We start from the raw sequence: 12,417 nt of genomic DNA, 5'->3' as shown, positions 1-12,417 counted from the left end.
TTCAGCTTTGGAAGTTTCTCCAGCATTTCTGTCAGCTGAGTGAAGGTGGGCCTGTCGTCTGCCTCTGGGGACCAGCAGGAAGACAGGATCTCCTTTTAGAGAGGAAGAGAAAGGGTTAAACCCAAAGACAAGATGGTGTGAACCGTGGTCTTCAGCTGGACTTGTGAGTATCTTCTGACATCATCTCCAAATTACCATTTTGAAAAACATTTTAGCAGAATATTTTGCCAGCAATCATCTACCAAAAGCATTGTTTCAATTTTGCCCCAATTCTGTATCTACAATGTATAATCACAGCCACAGTAAATATCAGGGCTGCTCGTTCCTCTTCTGTGAACTAGTATCTTAAAAGACCCACCGTGACCTCCTTGCCCAGGTTGGCATCTGCCAGCACACTCTTCATGCCCTCACTACTGCCCACGAGCCAGATTTTAGCTTCCACGGGTTGGTTAGTGATTGGCCAGTCGCCGGCTTGGAGCTCGTACCAGATTGTGCTGAGAAACAGAACACGTAACAGGAAAGGGTGACCTCATTTTGCCACATTTGACTATTGAGTAGAATTAACGGTCATTAATTAATTACCCAAACGCATAGACATCAGCAGCTTTGGAAAAGGGCAGCTGATCCTCGTCCACCTCCGGACTCATTTTCCGAACTATCTCTGGAGCCAAGTATTGGATCCAGCCCTGTGGTATCCGTAACACATTCTTCCTTCTAAAACACAAACACATGCGTACCACTCTGATTAAAGACACATTTGTTAGTAAAAACACTGTGGGTATTTCCTGCCCTTCCTTTACTCTTACCTGCCTTCTTGAACCACTCCGGACATTCCAAACAGGCCAAAATCAGTGATGACTACTCTGTTGGTGTCACAGAAGACGTTCTTAGACTTCAGATCTTTGTGGATGATGCCTTTGGCGTGGAGATAGCCCATTCCCTGCAGAATAAATAACTTCAGTGGGTGGAGAAAGACCAATGTTATCCCCGAGACATGGAGCAGCCTTTTGGCTTCCGAAACAAAAGATGATTGTACTTCACTGTCCCAAGTGGTTCTTATGTGCTAATACACAAAAAAATGTATTATTGCTTTTTTATAAATTTTATATAGCCGTTTTTTTGCCACTAAATTTTATATAGCCATTTTTTTGCCACACCAAAGTTCTAATCTAAAACTTCTTGGACTGAAGTCTTATTTGGGCAATATGCAGTTTGCATTATCTGTTGGTTCGGTATCTCCTTTAATCCCCAGTTTTTATGCCTCCTTTTCTGCTAATGGTGCTTGGCTGTTTTACAGTCATTTCTACACTTGTTTTACCAACAGTAGCTTAGCTTTATGCGTTACATATATTTGTTTTTTGGTTGTCCCAAAAATGGGTGGAAATAATGTTAAAGAGTCACAATAATGAGTTTATGGCTGGCTTTATAACTTATTGGCCAAATATTATTTATGTAGTACAAAAGTATCATAATGTCATTCATCATTTCAGTAAATCTGCCTAAAGGACAGGAAGACCTTGAAATCTTCTGCTTTTTTTCAATACGTGATCTTCGTCCCCTAATTGCCTTTGATGATTGTGATGAAAGCAACAGTGTCATCGGCGTAAAGAAGGCAGTAATGCACACTGTAGATGTCAACTACTGTCAAAGAGTGAGAGAAAAGAAAAAAAAGAAAACGCTAAAAAGAAAAGGAAAATTACAGAATTGTTTTTATCATTAGACAATCGTGAATGTGTTGTGTTAAAACAGTTTGTCTGGAACCATGTCGAACATTAGGGAAACCAACAGTGTGAACTTCATGGAGAAGAAAGTAAGGAAGAACCCCAAGTATCAGCATGTGAAAACCAAGCTGGACACAGGGTCAAGCCTGACGAGATACATGGAAAGACTGGAGGAGAGCAGAGCGTACTTCAGATATCGTAACAATGAAATATTCAAGCGTTTAAAGGTGACGACGTTCGCACAAATGCTACTGGACGCCGCCGCCGTGTCAGAAAGGACTGAAGCTGAGATGGACCTGGACTCACAGGCCGAGAAGGACAGTGTGTCGGCAGTGCCTGATTCAATCTTGGAGAGTCAGTCCTGTCGCCAGGACGCAGGAGACAGTGCAGAGATCTGCATTTCTGCCAAGTCATTACAACCTAACGTTGTCACAGGTGGAGGAGATACAGGCGGAGGAGATTCAAGCTCCAAGAACGAAGTGTCTGTTCCCGATCCAGTTGATATGCCCTACCGTCACTGCGCCTTCCTGCTCCTGGACGTACGGGACCGCGAGCAATATGACCGCTGCCACATCGTTGGTGCAAACAGTTATCCTATTGCCATGTTGTCGCGACACATGGACAACTACATCAAAGAAATGTGGGAATATAAGAACGTTCCAGGGAAGATGATCATTCTGTACGACGAAGATGAGAGAACGGCCAGCCATGCAGCCACCATCATGTGTCAGCGAGGATTTGAAAACCTCTTTATGCTCTCTGGAGGTCTCAAGATAATCTCTAAAAAATTCCCAGACGGCATGTTGACGGGTTCTTTGCCACCATCGTGTCTGCCTACGACTACTGTTTCTAGGAGGAGGAACTCCTCCCAGCAGCTTCAGGAGCAGCAGGAGCAGCAGGAGCACGTCAAGAGAGCAGAGAAACGGTGGAGGTTCACACCAGAGGAGCTCTGTAAGATCCAGGAACATCTGCTGGAAATCAGGTCCCAGTCTCGGGTGTACAGCAGTGGATGTCTACAGAGTGCCACATCCAAGTCTACCAGCAGCACCTTGACTGGAGCTCCCAGTGTCAAAGGTCAAGAGAGCACTGGTGTTCAATGCAATAAAGGATTAAAACTGTCCAGCAGCTTGACTTCGATTAGCTCCAAGTCTGGAGTAGCGAGTGTCCCGAGATCGCAGAGTCCCGGTGTGCAGGACAAAAGACCACTGAAAAAATGCAACAGCTGGACTACAATCAGCACAAAGTCTGGAACCAGCAGCATTCAGAGGAGACGACCCTGGAGATGAACGCAGTCTTGTGTCAGGCTTAAGAGAGAGACTTTATCAGCAGCTTTTAATGCTTTACCTTTATGCCCTATTTGGTTATTACATTCTTAAACTTTTCAGCCAAATAAGGTGAAAGCATCTCCAGTGAGCCGCCTGCTCCACGCTGATACTACAATCAAGCCTCACACAAATACTACGTTTTCTTCAACTAATTGCACAAATACTGACTGTTCTTCTGGAGGTAAAACACAGTTAATTTAAGCGTCTAAAAAGTTTCTACCATCTACATTCCTCAGGATGGTCATCGCAACTTGGACTTGTAAAATTCATATTGTATTTCATCATACCGGTGGGCTATAAATAGTACACTTTGGGAAAGAACTTTGGACACCACTTATTCATGTTTTGAAGTGGGACTGGGGTAATTTAAAAATTCCTGCACGAGTTTCTGTAGTACATCTAGAAAAGGTTAACCTAATGTGTGTAATTAGCGCATTTCAACAGTAAGACTTGAGTTAGACCAGACTGCTTTGCATAACATTCAAACGACAACTTGGCTAACTGCAAAAGCCACACTTTTGCACAGTGCCGGATGTCTTTCTGTTTCGAGATGATACAAATAAGAGGGGCAGAGAAATACGAGGGTTTGTAATTTAAAGAGAATGATTTGAATTTGAGAATAAATAGAATATCACTCTAAGTCTAATTGTTGTTGCTGTTCCCCTTAGGGGTCATGGCAATGTAGCCATGTTCAGGAATACACAGCTGACAATGTCTCTAAAAAGGAGGTTCAGGTGTGTGTTATAAAAGATACTGGTCAGAAGAGGCTACAAAAGCGGCGTAAAAAATATTGCAACAATTGTTACATCACACAGAACTGTACAATATTGTAGAAAAAACAAATTCACCAGAGGTTTTAAACAAACAAAATCATTACTCACCTTTACTATCTCTTGTGCAATCTGCCTGGTTTTATTGAGGTCCACCATGTGACCTCTCTCTCTCACCACAGAGTACAAAGTCAAACCTTTGCAGAAACTGCAAGTAAAACAAACAAAAACATTTTTTTTAGCATAATCAGCTCTGATTTACAAAATCAATATGTGACATGTCTCCTCAAGCAGTGGAATGACTATTATTTCTACTGCAAAATAAAATGAAAAATGAAAAAATAATGTAACTATAACAGGATGTCACAAATATCCAAAACACTAACATTACAAAAAAAAATGTAATAAATAACTGTTTATACTCGGTCTGTTTTTGCTCCCTCTGCCCTTTTTCTTATTTGTTTTTTTTTTTTGTAAAAAACTTGTGCCTAGTGACCGACTGCATCAATGGCTACATCCATTTCTTACATAGTAAAAAACCATAAAACAACAGCAGCAGTGATTTGGAGTTGAGAATCACCTGGTGATGATGGCCAGGTGGGGCGGGGCCATGCAGGCACCCATGAACAGGACCACGTTCTCATGTCTGGTCTGTCTGTAGTTCATCACCTCCTTCTTGAACAGCTTCAGGTGCTCCTGGTTGTTACCATCAATTTCCAGCAGGCGGATGGCCACCTGGCCGTGCCAGCGACCCTTGTGCACCTTCCCCCAGCGACCCTGCACGAGCAAATGTGTCACGGGGTGAGATGAAGGGTAAGTACTACCACACAGTGAGTCTACTGTATCTCCATCCTCACTTTGCCAATGAGCTCTCCCAGCTGCAGCTGCTCATACGGGATGTCCCACTCCTGCAGGTACACACTGGTCTGGCTGGCTTCCCGAGTGATACGACCCTTCCAGCGACGACTGATGGAAGTGGGCAGGTCCTCCAGTCCGTCTTCGGCACACTCCTCGGTAGGATAATCATTTTTACTGCTGCCCTGGTCAGCTGCTTCCTCCTCCCCGGCTGGGTAGTCTTCTTCAGCTTCCTGGTAATAGAATGAAGTGGATGGGTGAGTAAAAGAACATGGATGGATGGATGGATGGATGGATGGCAAACATGGATAGATTCCATAGATATATATAGATACTCACCCCTCCTTGATGTGTGGCTGGAGGCTGTGTGTCAGTGGCCACCTGTGGTGCACTGTAACAAAAACAACAAAGATGACTGATTCAAACTATTACTCTGTTATCTACTTCCACTGTGGCTGATGGGCGTTTTGTTGTCTAATAATAAAACTGAGAAACTCGCTCAAATGTTGGGGAAATGTATAGATGAATTACTACTACTCAAAAAGAAAGATTTAATTGCCCTCTGGTGGACAAACAAGCTAAATACAGACTTTTTTTATTAACTCCCTTGACACTTTCTGGTGGTCAACATAAAAAAAAATATAAAACGTGTTTAAAACATATTAAGGTTATGACCTAAACATATTTGTCTAAAAAACCCCTAAACGTTCATTTTTAGATTGGTGTTCTTTGTTTTCTACTGCTTGTGTGAGATGCAGCTGGTCTCTTACCCTGCGTCACTGCTGCCCTCTGGTGGTTGAACAGCAACACAAGCGGAAGCCGAAACATCTGTAGGTAAACAGAGCATCAGAAACGGCGGATTGTCATAAAGAATACATTATATTTCATTAATTTGTCTCCCAACCATTGTTGCAACAATGGTCAGTTTGAGACAATTTCTCTGTGGACCAACCAAACTAATTTAATTAAATTACATTTTATTTTAATTAAGTTAATTTGTGGGCTTACAAGTGCATGGAATTATCATTATCATTTTTGTGCGGCCAGTTAGCAGCATCTCCTCTTAGCACCAAATACTGAGGTATTTGTACACTTCAGTTTGACCAACTCAACTTAATGTTGTAACAAACATGATGATAGGCTAAGTCTGCTGACCTGGGAAGTTGAAGCTATTACTGGTGCAGCCCCGTGGTGAAGGGTTGGCAGGTGGGGTGGCACTGATGCTCGGGGGGTTACTCTGCTGCAGATGTGCAGGGGAGGAGGGGGTGGAGGAGGTGGCTGATGATGGGTTACTGCTGGAGTCCAGCTGGTTTAACTTGGGTGGAGGCTCCTTAAGGCATAAAAACAAACACACACTCACACAAATTGTAATTCCATGTCTTTTCTTTATTAATATTAGCAAATAATCCTCACCTTTTTGTTGATTGCCTTCGGTAAAGTGCCGTACTGTAGTGGAATCTCTGCCGTGTGGTCGATCCGATTATTGATATCTGATGGAACTGATTCTGCTCTGCGCATTCTTGGCACTGAAAAGGTCAAATTTAATGAATTGAAGTTAATAGATTCTTGGCACTGAAAAGGTCAAATTTAAGTTGAAGTTAATGGGAAATTATAGTAAAATATAGTGTCACTGTCAGAGAACTCTGACTGATGCAACATCTAAACAAAATGTGTTAGAATATTCAATGGCAGTATCCAACCAAGGATAAATCAAATTGATAAATTGTAACTCCCACCAGGGACCGCACTGCTTACATGTGAGAAATGATATCCTACAGGACGGAGCGTCTTTGGTGCATTTGTTGTGACACTTTAACCTGTGAACACAAGACATGATGACTAGGCAGAACACAACCTGCATCAGTAAACAGACACAGTGTGTGTTTGTGTATGTGAGGGAGTAGTAAAAGTTTTAATTTGTTCTCCCTTACTTGCAGTGCTTGCACTTTACACCAAACATCATGCTCCTGTGACACACCTGACACGTCTGCGAGAGCCACGACTTGGTAGAAAACCTACAAAGAGAGAAAAGGAAAATGGATTTACCTATTTTTTTTTTTTAGATTAATTCTTTCTGTTCAAATCACCAAAACCTATGAGGCCAATGTGGGGAGTTGTATCAAAACAGAGGTAAAATAGGCAAGGATAAAAAAAAAAATCAAATTCCATCTAAGTCTAAATACAGACTATTATCAATCCTTCAACTTTCCTTGTTTGTGTTTTGCTCCAATGACCATGACTTTGGCTGCTGTTGTCAGGATATTTGAGGTGTTTAGTCACAGGATATCACTGCTGTTCCATCCTGTTTAGTTTTTTTCTTTTTGCATGATTTCCCTCAACATCACACACAGTTCTTCCTTGTTGTTAAAAAGCCTCAAAAGACCTTCATGTGGGTTGCAATGATTAGAAGAGTTTGGAGGACACATGTGACAGATACTGTGTTTCAAACAGGGATCATCCAGTGCAGACATGGGATCAAATGTTGTGGTTATAAAATGTAAGACGTACTGTAGCTGGGGAATAATCTGGGATTTTAAAATAAGACAGGCCACTAAAAAAACTGGAGACAGTAGAATGCACTTTTGTTCTTCAGCTGTGGATTAACACCAAAACACTGACTGAATGGTAAAACTAACAGTGGTTTGGACAGTGAGCTCTCTGCATTCTTCAGATTCCTGGGTTCTGCTGTGAGAGTGCAGCGGTTCACATGCTTGAAGCCAGGCATACAGTGTGTTCCTGCTCAGCTATCATAGGGAGACCACAGGAAACCTCAGCAGTGATAGTGGAACATTCCAACATTGTTTGTGGCGGTGTTTGTTTTAGGAAGGAACACTCAGCTAATGTTTGTGTGAGTTTATCGACGGCCTATCACACAAACGATGGACGAAAAAAATGTTCTACTGTAAAAACCGAGGAAGTCGAATTATTACTTCTGTGGTCAAACCTGGGGGTGCGGTCCCCAAGAAACACTCCCAGAAAAAGATTATTTTCAAAATTTTAAATGTCTCTGCCCTAAATGGTCAGACAGTAGCAATGCTCTGACTGTAACTAAAGCTTTTTAGGTACTTGGGTCAGAGACTTCATTCCTTTAAAAACATTTTTTTTAAATTTTGAACTTTATTGATCCCATATTTGGGAAATTCTTGTGTTAACAAAAGGATGCCTCTCGCAGACACCAAGCATGTGGTTACTCTAGGAATCATACCCAGGACTCTCTGCTTCTTAGGCAAGCGTGCTAACCACTATACTATGGAACAGACTTAAGCAAAATAATTTTTTTCTCAAGATGTTTTGGTTCTTGATAGGAAAAAAAACTGATGGACACAGGTCTGTAGATATGGTCATGTTAACTGACCTGTGTGTTATGGCCAGGCCGATGTCTCTTCTCAGCGTCTGTGGAGAATTTCTGTGCATGGTCATATCTGTGTAATGGGTAAAAGGGAGGGGGGACACAAAGTTTAGTCCACAGTTTGATCATGTTAGATCCACAGACCCCCTGTGGCTGTGACTCACTCTCTATGCTGGGGATGACAGACGTGTTGTATGGAGCTGAAGCTGGGACAGGGCCTGGTGTTCTTACGGACAGCAGTGGCGATCGCAATGCTGGGTCTTCAGGACTCAGTGCACCACCGTTGATCTGAAGGGCAGCCAGAACTTTGTTCCTCTTACATGTTCTGCACAGACAGAAGAAGAAAAAAGTCTCACATTAGGTTTTTGGAATGTGGGAGAAAAAAGACTAAAAACAGAAAAAAATTGATGAATGAACTAGAAAACTGCTTAGGTTTTTGGAATGTGGGAGAAAAAACAGCATCAAACTACAAACAGAAAAGGTTGATGAATGAACTAGAAAACTGGTGACATTTTCCCTGTCAGGTAATAGATTACCATGTCAAAACTCCACTCAAAACAGACTTTGTATTTAAACCAGCACAAAAGAGCTATTCTCATTGGTCTTTGTCAGACTGAATTATCTTTTTTCTGGTGACAGTACCAGGTGGATCCAAGAACCAGGGCTATTGAAACTGAGAGGTTTCTCCATCACTCACTCGAAGACATTTTTCACACCTATGTAAATAATTACGCCGGGCTTCTGTGTAATTTGATCTATAAACTTTAAAGGTTCCCTGATACTGCGATGAGCAAACAAACAGCTGGAGTTTCCATTTGAAAACCCACTTGTTTGAGGTTGGCTCCTCAATGCGGTTGGCGAGTTGTGACTCATGGCTCTTGCTCCTCGTCATTGTAAGGTTGGGGAAGAGCTGCAGCAGTTTTCGTGGAGGTGGAGGCGAAGAATGCGAGGTCCTGTTGCTGCGTGTCTTTGACGTCTGAGTAGACGGAGGGGAGTTGGACTCCTGGGTGAAGACGTCAGGGGTGTCGTCTGGTGACACGTACAGTCTGTGGTTGTGTGAGCAAGGTGCCACTGAAATAGAGATGGAGGGTCCGCGGGGACCCGTGGGCAGCAGGGGGGGAGAGCTGGTGGAGGAGAAGACGTCGCCGTCTTGACCCGGAGAGTCGCAAGTGTAGTTGTTGTCTGAGTTTGGCTTCAAATGACCTGGTGACAAAGAGGAAAGAAAAACGCACGTTGAAGGCAAATTAGAACTTGCAGTAAACCATTGATGTAGGTCATGACACATGCTGCAGCTGCAGCTGCAGCCTTTCATTCTAATTCAGGGTTTTCCCATTTTTGTTTTACAGGAACAGATGACAACATGTCATGTTTTGTTTCTGTAAAAATAAACGTGACTCAGGATAGTACTTGTATATCTGCAGGACAATTACTTTTAGCTGCAACCTTTTCAAGAGGTCACCACTCTGCACATGTGACCAAGCACTGCTTTTCCTGACAGCATTTCCCATTCATGTCTGGCAGTGGAACACAATGGCACTGAGCTGGAATCAAACCCCCATCTTTGCGACTGAAAGATGACCTTTATTTCTACTGATTTAATAATAAAACACTTGTGATGTTTATTAACAAAACTCTGACCATTAAATGTTATGGGGTTGTACTTGTAACATTTCGGAACACACACAGAAACATACACAGAAAATAATTTCTGAAACAACTTTCTGCTGTAGATGTTGATGTAGATGGTAGATGTTGACAAGACAGATGATGATGATGATTGATTTATTTCAATTTCAACTGATTTCAAACCATTGCACTTACCTGTTTCATCAGCACTCTTCAGACAGGAGAGGGCAGCAGTGAGGCGAGATCGCTCCTCTGAGTTTGAGCCCAGACGTCTCATGGTTGAGTTGGACATGTGTGGAGAACTGTCCACAGAGAGATTCTCTGCTGCAGCCTGCAGAGGGACAACGCAGTGAGTCAGATGGTCTTAGGTAAATAAAAAAGATTCACTGTAATTCCCATGAACTGAAGACGGGGAAAGTGGTCAAATCTGTTATCATAGCTGAATGTAAACACGCTGTGTGTACTGGTACATTATATAAATAATGGATTTTTCTGTAACAGTTTAGTGAAAAATGAATGTTTGTGAAATGACAAGTGCCCTTAAACGAGTATTTCCAAGAAGACAGGGCCCAAAATAAATCCATGTTTTCCCCCCTGAATTTGTGCAGAATCCACACGATGATGAAACTAAAGGAAACTTTACCTCTGAACTCATCCACCTCCAAAAGATGAAGAAAAGTCATCTGGACAAATCAGTGCTTTACAAGGCAGTGATTCCAAACCACTGGGCTGCGACACATTAGTGTGCCGTGAGGTGTGCTGTGGAAATGATCCAACTCTCAACATAATTGGCCTTTAAACTATTTTTCTCTACATTTCAAAAATATTTTCTGTGATCCAACTCTCAACATAATTGGCCTTAAAACTATTTTTCTCTCCTTAACATTTCATAAATATTTTCTGAATAAAAACATTGAAAAACAGCTGTGGGTTAAAAAAACCCCCCCAAAAACAGTGGACACTAATTGTTTTCTAAACCTTGATGTGAGAAAACATTCCTGGAACCAGCTGGCAGACTGTGAAAACAAGTTAATTCTACACCAACCCAATTTACTGGCATGTGTGTGTTCTTCTCTCTCCCTGTGTGTGTGTGTCCTGTTAAAAAGGGGCTGCAGTGGAGAATGACTTGATTCTAGCAACTCGTCTAGTTGCCAACAGAGAGATGCAACGGCAAACTGGGTCAACCCTTGTGTCCAGGTTTGAAGCCAAAGTCAAAAACTGACAACAAAAGTATCAATGTTAAGAGATTATGGAGAAACGGGGACAACATTCCAGAAAGGAGCCGGGGCCAGGCAGGGACAAAAGCAGTGTCCATGGTGGTAAACAAGGACAAACAACAGTCTAGGACTGTGGCTCAAGCAGTGGTAGTCAGGGTGGACAGCGATTGGCTGCTCACCTTTCCTGTTACTTTCATCTCTCTACTGTCTCTATCCAATTAAATGCCAAATGAGGTCAACAACAATGATGTCAGAAAAAGTTCTGCCCGTGACCACATTCAGTGCTGTTTCAATTAAGACGTCGTTAAACTGATGTTAAGATGACGTCAGTCTGGGAATATTACAGATACGGTTAATTATTTACAAAATAAACTTTTTCTTCCCTCCCAGACTAGTATCTCTCTTCTCAACTGCTTTCTCTCTCTGTCTCTGTTTTTTCTAACCTCTTCTGGATCTTTTTTTTTTTAACTTTTTAAATATTTTTTTCTGTGCTGAATAAGCACTTGCAGTGATGTAATTGTGTCACAGGAAATGCTATGAAATGCTATAGCATATGTGGTGACAAGTCACAGAAGTCCTGTTGTAAATGGGGAGAACGATTGTGTACAGGCACCAGTTTAAGAACAGTATTAAACCAGTTGTTATTATTGTATAACTTATGTTATGTGTTAAGTATATGTTTGGTTTTCTCCTAAATTTGCATGAATACAATTTAAAAAATGAAAAGAAAAAAAATTAAATGTACTGTGACTACTGGACTATTGTGGCCACATTGATGATTAAAAACATCTAAAATGACAAGTACAAAGTCGTATGAACTATAAGGGCCTGTGTGAGAGAATAAAATAAAAATAGAGAGAAAAAGTTACAAATTATATTTTTCTCTTGTAACTTTAAGACTTTATTTCTCATAAAACTAATTTTTGTTTCTAATTGTCAATGTCTCCCAATTACTCCAACAGGATGTGTGAGTGTAAAAGAGATCTTCAAGGATGTCATATGCTAAGAAGCAAGGTCATCATTCAGACACAGACAAACATTCAGTCACAGCCACCTGAGGTCATCCTTGAGTATCCACCTAACCTGTCAGCTAATCTGCTCCCCCTGAAGGAACAGGAGGAAAGACCTCGTCTGTCTGAAGGCTCTCAGCCATCCAGGTCAAGGTTTCACCAACAAGGACAACAAGGTGAGGAAACCTCTGCCCAACAGCAGAGCAAGTCCAGTGAGAACACGAACACGCCAACCTGACACGGCGACCCACTGCACCACTGTATGACACCATGTTTAAATTTTCTCTCTTCTAAATTTCAGCATCGCTTTCTCTTAGACTCTCCTCCAATGGGAATGTGGAATAGTTGTAACAACAGTGTTTGTTTTGTTTTTTTTAAGTTGAAGCATACCTGCACCTAAGAAGTGCCTGGGCATGTTTCGGCTGCCTGCTCTGAGAGCGAAGCAAATTGAAACGAAGTGAAGGAGGAGAATCACTGACAGCAAGTTATGACACTGACCGAGCAAAAAAGAGAGGCAGTAAAGAAGGAGTTAGCTCTAAAGCTT

At 41.9% G+C, this 12,417-nt stretch overlaps 1 protein-coding gene and 1 pseudogene across 1 annotated transcript in view; one reads left to right on the top strand and one right to left on the bottom strand.

Moving 5' to 3' along the window:
* Positions 1 to 2: 2 nt before the first annotated feature.
* LOC103377754 (kinase suppressor of Ras 1-like) overlaps positions 3 to 12,417 on the bottom strand; it is a gene marked incomplete at its 3' end in the record, with an annotated part of 13,767 nt that continues 1,352 nt past the window's right edge. The window contains exons 2-18 of the mRNA XM_025055216.1: positions 9,842 to 9,977; positions 8,848 to 9,223; positions 8,185 to 8,345; positions 8,027 to 8,093; positions 6,603 to 6,686; positions 6,427 to 6,488; positions 6,085 to 6,197; positions 5,827 to 6,001; positions 5,442 to 5,499; positions 5,011 to 5,062; positions 4,674 to 4,904; positions 4,397 to 4,593; positions 3,928 to 4,024; positions 807 to 940; positions 583 to 714; positions 359 to 494; positions 3 to 92 (exon numbers count right to left, since the gene is read on the bottom strand). Of these exons, the coding sequence (XP_024910984.1) occupies positions 3 to 92; positions 359 to 494; positions 583 to 714; positions 807 to 940; positions 3,928 to 4,024; positions 4,397 to 4,593; positions 4,674 to 4,904; positions 5,011 to 5,062; positions 5,442 to 5,499; positions 5,827 to 6,001; positions 6,085 to 6,197; positions 6,427 to 6,488; positions 6,603 to 6,686; positions 8,027 to 8,093; positions 8,185 to 8,345; positions 8,848 to 9,223; positions 9,842 to 9,977 (2,301 nt within the window). The remainder of the gene's footprint in view (positions 93 to 358; positions 495 to 582; positions 715 to 806; positions 941 to 3,927; positions 4,025 to 4,396; positions 4,594 to 4,673; positions 4,905 to 5,010; positions 5,063 to 5,441; positions 5,500 to 5,826; positions 6,002 to 6,084; positions 6,198 to 6,426; positions 6,489 to 6,602; positions 6,687 to 8,026; positions 8,094 to 8,184; positions 8,346 to 8,847; positions 9,224 to 9,841; positions 9,978 to 12,417) is intronic.
* On the top strand, positions 7 to 3,686 carry LOC107988069 (centrosomal protein of 41 kDa pseudogene; annotated as a pseudogene).

The sequence above is a fragment of the Cynoglossus semilaevis genome, chromosome 4 (assembly GCF_000523025.1).
Source record: "Cynoglossus semilaevis isolate Cse_v1.0 chromosome 4, Cse_v1.0, whole genome shotgun sequence".
In the NCBI taxonomy this organism is placed as follows: Eukaryota; Metazoa; Chordata; class Actinopteri; order Pleuronectiformes; family Cynoglossidae; genus Cynoglossus; species Cynoglossus semilaevis.
The sequence above is the reverse complement of the archived record's forward strand: the minus strand, read 5'-3'. Positions and strand labels throughout refer to the sequence as shown.